General features: G+C 37.2%; 1 protein-coding gene across 1 annotated transcript in view; it reads left to right on the top strand.

Moving 5' to 3' along the window:
- Positions 1-4,857, top strand: part of Tmtc3 (Transmembrane O-mannosyltransferase targeting cadherins 3) — a 151,998-nt gene extending 147,141 nt beyond the window's left edge. Inside the window, exons 11-13 of the mRNA XM_074110756.1 lie at positions 1,263-1,416; positions 1,703-1,829; positions 2,212-4,857. Coding sequence (XP_073966857.1) covers positions 1,263-1,416; positions 1,703-1,829; positions 2,212-2,523 — 593 coding nt within the window. The 3' untranslated portion in view covers positions 2,524-4,857. The remainder of the gene's footprint in view (positions 1-1,262; positions 1,417-1,702; positions 1,830-2,211) is intronic.
- Positions 4,858-9,136: the final 4,279 nt, after the last annotated feature.

A 9,136-nucleotide genomic window follows, 5' to 3' on the forward strand; every position in this document is an offset into this window, starting at 1 on the left:
TTGTCAAATGATGATAAACCACGAATGAAATTGTGGTTCTACTGGGTTAACTTCCAAGAGGCAATCTTCTCGAGGTGATTTCAGACGGTCCAAAAGAAATTTGAGGAATCATTATTTACTCTCAATACGACTGACAGAAAAATGTACGAGCGAAAGCTAGCAGACGATTGAAACTGGTAGGTTCTATTATAAATAATAAGGTATCTAGTAACAAAATGCGTGTCCATGTGCGTGCAATGTGTAGGTAATTTAAAAAGACTAATGGTCTTCACCTAATTCAAAGCCAACCTATTACATTATTGCTGTAATTGTGGTTTAATTACACAATTTTAATTGCCTTGAGCAATAAATTATTGGTCACGTGGGAATTACTACCCTCACGCGATTCGATGTAACAAACTATAAATTACTTTAAACTGTCGGGACACTTCACTCTAAAGTATGTAGAATAGTTGGTACGAGTATATAGGTATTTTTAGTAAAAGTAGATACAAATAGGTAAATTAATTGTTTTTAAGGAATAAATGCAAAGAAGTTGTAAGACGACGGAAAACTAGGAACGGTGAAGCCGCAGGCGCAAGCTTGGCTATACCTATAAAAGTGTAACGTGACTGATTGACTGACAGACAGCGCACAGTTATTTAATATCCCAACAGGTGGGATAGTGTCTCACCTGTTGGGATTTCTTAGTGTGCCTTTATGATCCTCAATGAATATTTCTGCCAAATTTCAAGTCTAGCTCCAACAATTTAAATAAGTACCTACTCATCCATTTCTTTTTATCCTACGGGAGCCAAGCCGCCGCGAGATAAAGCTAGTTACAGATATAGCCTTTATAGGATAGGCTTCAGTCAGTCAAAAGGCTAAAACATAATCAGTGGCGGTGCAAGAAGGCTTACGTATGACGATCACGACCCCGCCCAAATCATACTTTCTCAGATAATCACTGTTCAGTTTTTAATCGACTATTAAGTAATCGTTAATATTTAGCATGTTAATTATTAAGCATGAATTACTTTAGATTTAAGACATTGCCACAGCCTGTATGGGTAGCCATGTACATCATACTCACTGCTCACTCACATGCGCCCTCTTCAGCATGAATTATGGAAAGTGGCATGTGGTGCCAAGTGTGGAGTGGTGGGTTGGATAGTGGCTTGTGTGATGAAAGAAAGTAAATTGTATTGTATAGTCAAAACATGAGTACCTACCAGAGTAGTATGCTAACTTTTTCGAATACTAAAAACTGTCCTTTTTTCCAGCTACAAATGAACGCGTCCACTTCAACCTTGGCATGGTGTGCATGGACGAAGGTGATGCGGAGTGCGCAGAGCGCTGGTTCCGTGCTGCAGTCCACCTCAAGCCTGACTTCAGATCAGCTCTCTTCAACTTAGCGCTACTTCTGGCTGATCGCAGGTACGGACCAATTCGAACCTAATTTGCTCGTTAAGTTCTACACTATGTCTCATGTTTTTGTCAGAATTGCCCTGGCTCTGGAAGCTTCAGAGTTTTCCACTAGGAATTGTTTATTGAACAATTTACCATGAAAACAAACTTGCCTCTAGGTAGGTACATAATTGAGAGCAAAGCTACGCTTCCACCATTACAAAAAGCTGTTCGAACTATCGTAACTTTCTTGTGCTATGCTAACTTTTTATAAAAATCAAGACTTTCGCAATTTTGTATCTGATTATTTTTGCAGGAGGCCATTGGAAGCAGCTCCGTTTCTAAAACAGCTAGTCAGACACCATCCTGACCACGTAAAGGCGCTGGTGCTGCTCGGCGACATTTATATTAACTCCGTCAAGGACCTGGATGCAGCTGAGAGCGTAAGTTTGGTGCTTTTTGGAATCTGTAATAATATTTTTAAACCAAAACCAAAAGACTCAAGTCTAATCATTAAAAAAATACAGTAAGAAGCAATTGCGCTGTACAATTCATTATAATAATAGTTATAGATACTACCTGCCACGCCACTAGAAGTCAAAGCACAGGAACATCTGCTGGTGGTTGGCACACACTTGGAATCAAGAAAAGTAAAAATTTACAGCTCTTTCAAACTCGAGCAGTAGTGTGTGCTATTCAAGGCGTCTTGATTTGTGAAATGCGCGTTTCAAACCGCGCTTTTTTAAAACGCCCAATTTGAAGGTACCAGCTCTTGTACTAATTTATTCCAAGTGTTATTGAATCTCCCTTTTTATTTGTCCCCAGTGCTACCGTCGCATCCTCGAGCTAGAAGCGGACAACGTGCAAGCTCTCCACAACCTGTGCGTGGTGGCGGTGGAGCGCGGCAAACTGGCCGTCGCAGAGGAGTGCCTTACACGCGCCGCTGCGCTCGCGCCGCACGAACACTACATACAGCGGCACCTCGCCGTCGTCCGCGCCCGCATGCAAGCCGCCACCACCCCACCACCCAAACCACCCCAGAACCCTGCCACTCCCACCGCCACCACCGAAGTCAAAGCGAGGTGGAACTACATCCCGCAACAACCCCCCGACCCCCACGAAACCGACAGCTCATAGCGATAAAAATGATTCTAGCTCTCGAACACCAAATCAACCGGCCACTATCGTTTGTTTAAAGGCGTTCCGTTTCAATCAGGGTATTAACTCTCGTATGAACAAGTCTGCTGATGACAATGCTATTACGGTCTTCATAAAATGTCTTCATGTTTTTTCAATTGAACTTCGTATCACTATTCAGAATGCTTCTCGAAAAGTCACCGTTTTCAATATAATTGGAGTATTTTTGGCTGTTATTATTAGTAATTTATTGATCTCGTAGATAATTAATTTGCATACGGCCTTTCGTAAATATAATTAAGTAGAGTTGAACAGGCTTCGTCATTAGCCCGGTATTCGGATATCTGTGCGTAGCGATCATTTATATAAACCGATAGCATAATAGATGGGACTTGTATCATTCCAATATGAAACTATTTACTCTACTTTGTCTAGTCATGATGCAATCGCATTTAATATCATTTCAGACTTGAATGCATTTACGAATAAGAAGTAATGATTTAAATTTAAACACTCGCATTGTTATAAAAATGTTAATACCAACCTATGCTTGGACTAGGCCTTGGGAATAGCATTTAGATAAATGTGCCCCGCGTAATGCCACCCCATTTTGAATAAGGCTATAAAAGATACCTAGGTGTAGGTGAACAAATATAAAATGACAACTCTAGTCTAACTTAAATGACTGAAGTCTGCAACGGCGAAAGAATACAGAGGTGAGGGATTTAGCGGGAACACCGTCACACTGGGTATGAGTAACAGATAATTCTGTCTCTCCCAAATAATTATGAGAGGTCCGTTTGGCGTTAGTCTTGCTTGAGATTGGCTTAGCCGCTCCGATGGGGTAATACGTTTCTAGAGTGGCGACCATGAATTGGAAGACGTAGCGTACGAAGGCTCCTAACAAGATGGATTGATTATCTGGTAAAGTTCGCAGGAACCAGTAGAATGTATTCAGCGCAGGACCAATCGTTGTGGAACTCTGGAGGATGCTGTTGTCCAGCAGTGGATCTTTTGGCTGATAATGATAATAATGATGATACTAATATTATAAATTCGACAGTACCTACCAATCTCTCTGTCTGTTGCCTGACACACTAAAGCCGCAGAACCGATTTCGACGAAATTTGGTATGGAGACTGTTTAAGTTCCTGGGAAAGGCATAGATTATTTTTTTCCCGAAGAATTAGATATTTCCCGCGGGATAGCGATAAAAAAAATATATACAGATGAAGTCGCGGGCAACAGCTAGTTATAAGCCAATCCCATCCTGACCCAATATAAAACGGACCTCACGATACTATGTGTGATATGCCATCTATCAGAAAACCTTCTTCGTGTGATATGACGGTTGACCCCACGTTGACTCAACCATCTGGACCCAGTTGCATAATTAAAGTACAAGCGATTAGTATGGAAATTCACCAATATTTGTTTGTACTTTATTATGCAACCGAGTCACCTCATTAGCATAGTTTTTGATACAACATGATCTGTGTCCATAGTATTATTTTGCGATGGATGTTCTATATAAGCTGAGTTACTTAGTTTTGTTACTTCGTTTTGAAATTTGGGCACATCATCGGCAGCTGTAATGTTAGATACTATTAAAAAACGGCGGTGCGATTAAGCTTAAGCTGCCTAAAGGCAAGCCTTTCGTGCTACGACACAACAGTCGATTGTTTAAAAAAAAATTAACATTGCAACGGTACTAAACAAAACTAAGATCTATTAGCAAATCAGATATCATACCAAATTTATTATTATTGCTTAGTATATCAATAAATTTAACTAGAAGTTGCTGATTTTAGTTTAGATATACTCGTGATGTCTTTGGCAACTGGGCAATTTTAGTGATTTATTTTATGGAAGCTTAGAAAAGATGTGGATGACAGAGTGCTTTGTTCTGGTCACTTATCTATCAATGCCATGTAAACAATAATGTAAAGGTTAATACATATATAGTAACGATCGGCACGGCAAGTCAACCTGGCCTCCATTGGACGTGACGTGGCGCTGAAGCCAGAGGGTATGAAGCAGACGTGTAAAATCCTAACATAAGGTTAATTATTTTCGTAAACGCAAAATGTTACTGTGTAAAGAGCAAATGAAGTGATCGACCGTTATTAGATTTAGATGTGAAAAATGTAATGTTGTTAATGTTTTAAGATAAAAAAGTAACTTTTGTAAAAACTGAATTTTTTACAATGTCTTGAAACATTTCTGGTGGGAATTCTGTGGGGAGTCGACGATTCGTTAGGACCCCGAATATTATAAACTATTTGTCGTCAAAACGTTTATTTTTATAAAATAAAATGATGTTTCGAACGAGTCTACAGCTTGTTTTATTTCTAACTTTATGCCGTAACACTATTTTAGTAGGTAGGTACAAGGTACATTAGACACTAGAATGAAATGAAAGATAGTATAGTGCAAAAGTTAAACTATATTGTTTTGTACAGTGAACAGTCACATCAACATTCAAAACAATATCGCCCACAGGTTTACACACAGAACTCTTACAAATAGTTATTCTCTGGAATTACTTAATGTTGCTCGTAGGACACTTCAGATATCAGTGATCTCTGGAGCCGTAAAATAAGAAAGGAATATACAAGCAGAGGCACCTGCCACACTGCCGGCGAGAAAACGATTTCATTAGCTCCATCCCTACAACACTGCATGTTGTCGTGTAGTATTTCAATCGCAAGTGGTCAATTTTTATATTTGCGTTACATTCAATACACGCTTAGCGTGAAACATGGATAGATCTATTTATTGCACTAAAATAAGCGGTATTTATTTCGATACCGGTCCGAGTCTCATGGAAGTTTTGTAAAAGCACGAAAAGATAACAATAGGAATAGATCTATAGGGTATACGAGAAAGTACTACTTATTACTAGTGAAGTGGTCTCATCGCCGACAGTACAGAAGATGTTGAAAACAGGACGTTCTAGCGTTACTCGAGACTTCAACAATATTAAATTAAGTACTATCACGGTACAGTCTCTATTTTCACAATTTTAATACTTGAACCTTTTTTACACTAACTACATCCTATTTTCCAACAGTTCCAGTAAAAAATAAAATTTCTAACTTTCAAATAAAGGAATATAATTTAACTATGTACATTTTATTTTCACACAACATCGTAACCACTCGCATCGTCCATTACGACAAAACACTATCCATTACGACAAAACACTATCGACTTACGAAAGTATAATTAATTTCTTCTTGACTTAATTAAAAATTTGTTCCTGGCACTACAGATTACCTATTGCCTCGTGACGTTTGCAAAGATAAGGCCACACCATTAAATTTGACCTTAAATTTAACATTAACATAAAATCAACAATCAACTCAAATATCAAAAACAATGGGAGTGGATTAAACCAAAACAATCCGAATAACTTATCGAAAACTAATTCAACGATGCAATGGAATTTACATACATAATTTTATATTCTTCAGCACATGAAGAGATTTCATCTGCCCCGCCACTACTTTCGCTAATCAGCAAAGGCTGATTGTATCATGTGATAAACAACTATAGTTATGGTAAAAATACAACCAGTTCAAAAAGTTTTTTTTTAAGCGGAATACCCTGTGGTATTATAGATTCAACTTATCATTACTTAATATTTACTAAACACGACTTCCAATGAGACAAAATTTTCAAACAGGTAGTGTACTGTTTAAAGGTTGAACACGCCAAAACTTGGGCACACAAAAATTCATAAATAATAATTATAACAACAAATAATAACATTATGCTCTCCATATTTAATGTCAAATGTAAGCTTTAAAATAAAATTTCGTATTTTAGTTAGTGTCTGCACAGTAAGCCATGTATTAAACTTTCCACAAAGACTGCACGCTCTCATTAGGTTACCTTTTCGTCGCCCAGGTCCATATTTTTTGGAGCTCAGAGACTGATTTTAGTTCTCCGCCTTTCTTTTTACAAGCTTTTATTTAGTTTTCACCTTGCAAGTTAAATTCGACCAAATTCTTGTAGTCGGATTGACTTGAAATTTGGCATACTTAAGTAAATCACGTGACAATACAATAATCTAGTAGTGACATCCTGGTAGTCCAGCCAGGATCGTCTCCGCTGGACGGAACTCTTCAACGGTTAATAGCATCGACTTGAAATTTGGTATGCAAATGTAGTTTGGGTGACAATGCAAGTACAGTCAACAAAAAGTACAGTCAGCAAAAAAAACTTGCATTAAAAATGATTTTTTTATGGTTAGGTTAGTCAAAATCATTTTCATAATACTTCAAAACTCTTCCACAGGCCGCAGTTTTAAATTACTTAGCAGGTTAAAAACTTTGGGAACCACCACAATCCCGTTTGAGTTGTACCAATCCATTACTGATTTGGCGTAATTGCAATTGGCTAAATCTGACCAAAACAGGGCGGTGAGTCGTGTTTTCTTATACAAGGCAGCAAACGCTTCTGTAAACACTCTTTTCATAAGTATCGACGTTTATTGACCATGTGCTGATAAACGAGAGACTTTTTTTCCAAAGCTGCATATTCCCTGCCAAAGAAGGTATATTTTTGGGAATTTAGATCGTTTTTCTAATTTACAATCTTCAGGAGTTTCTGTTCGACTTTTACTGGTATAAAGCTCTTGCCCAGGAATATGTTTAAAGTCCGCTTTTATGTATGTCTCGTCGTCCATCACAACGCATTCAAATTTCGTAAGGGAATTTTCATATAGTTTTCGCGACCCTTACTTTGCCGATAAGTTCTGTTTTGAGTCTCGATCTGGTGCGACCTGGGCTGTATTCTTAGTCCTGCCCTACGTTTCATTTTTTGAACATAGGACTAAGATATTTTCACTTTTTAGCGACATCACGAAATGATATCTTATGATTTGAGGCAAAAATCTTTACACTTTCTTCCTTTTTTTTATTCTTGACTCCTTGCAAGCAATCACTTCCTGGCTTTCTGTCTATTGTCAAGCGTTCATGGAACGTTTTTAATACGCGACACCATAGATTGTGGACATTTCAGACTTTTCGCGATATCTCTGTTGCTATGCATTGGATTTTCTACATGTTCGTGCAAGACACGTTTGCGCTGTTGGTGTTGTTTGCTCGACATTATGGCAACAAAGAAATAAAAGAAGAAAAAACTTTCGTCATATTATAGACTACTTCTTGAATAATTATTAATTAGAAGCCTGTAAAGGTGTCCCACTGCTGGGCAAAGGCCTCCCCCCCGTGTCCTCCACTCGACCCGGTCTTGGGCGATCTCTGACCAGCTGCGAAGAAAGGCGTCCAGATCATCTCTCCATCGACGCCTGGGCCTGCCACGCCGCCGCGAATAAAAAATAGTTTACAAAATTTGTATATCTCCATTTTTTGCGTAAAAATAGCCATTTTTGTATGCCCACGTTTTGGGGTGTTCAACCTTGACGTAATTTTATTTCAATATTCACTGAGCGCACACGCTTTTTTTTCAGTTACTGCACAAATAAGAACATTTCAGTTGAAAATAAACTTCAAACCTATTTTAGTTAGTAAATAAAAATAGTAGGTACCTAAATTAAAGTTCTTCATTGATCGATTTAGAGAAAATTGTGACATCTATGACGGCGTCACTTTTATTTGAACCAATTAAATAATAAATAGATAATGTATACGTTATGCCTATCTAATTTATTAAAAGTGTAAACAAACCTAATCAATAACACATTTATCTATAATTCGTGTCTTTTAACTAGATGTCTAATCACTTTTTTCGCCAAAATTCACTTGATTTCAATATTTATTTATCATTTGAAAAATCTTCGTCAAAGTCAGACGTTATTTCTTGATTGAAACATGTGTATAATCTGTAGTAGCATAGACTAGCGTAGAGATGGTGGAAAATCTGTCATTTTTAAAATCGATTAATGCGCGGACGAATAAGCAATTTTTATTTACTTTCTTCAAAATTTAAAAATAGTTACTTACTGCTTTATAATTGAATAAACAGTCTTTGGAATTAAATCAAGTATTGTAAATAATAAAATAGACAAAAATACGATGATCTATTCAATTAATAAATAATCGATTTCCTGAACAGATTAATTATTTTGCAATAGGTTCTAGGTTTTTACATCACTAAATGTCTATGGTCGGGTTAATGGCGTCTTTGTTTACGCTTGTCATAAATTGGATTGGAATACAATATATTACAAATGTTCTAAAAACAGACACGTTATGTGGACGACATTGTTTTTATATATAAAAATGTGCACTCACTGAATAAAAAAACCTATAACAACGTGGCAATTCCACATTCGTGGCATGTTGAGGAAAATCTAAAATATTTCAATAATTGCGAACTCTCACTTCAAACAACCCGTAATAATCATTTATTCAACCATAAAAGCCGATTTAATAAGATCCATTAAACAGATCAAGCTTACGTCCAGTTCGCATCTCTTTACAAATTGGTTTGTAATTTCTACAGAAAGATATATTTCCCTAGGTTTGGTCAGAGTCAAAAATATACACCTTCAAGATAAAGACTAAAATTGAATAAAATATATCCATAAAATCCCACAAAGTGTGAATCGGGAGTTGAAACTAGATCCTTGAATTAGTAGTAT

This window comes from Choristoneura fumiferana, chromosome 2 (assembly GCF_025370935.1).
Source record: "Choristoneura fumiferana chromosome 2, NRCan_CFum_1, whole genome shotgun sequence".
In the NCBI taxonomy this organism is placed as follows: Eukaryota; Metazoa; Arthropoda; class Insecta; order Lepidoptera; family Tortricidae; genus Choristoneura; species Choristoneura fumiferana.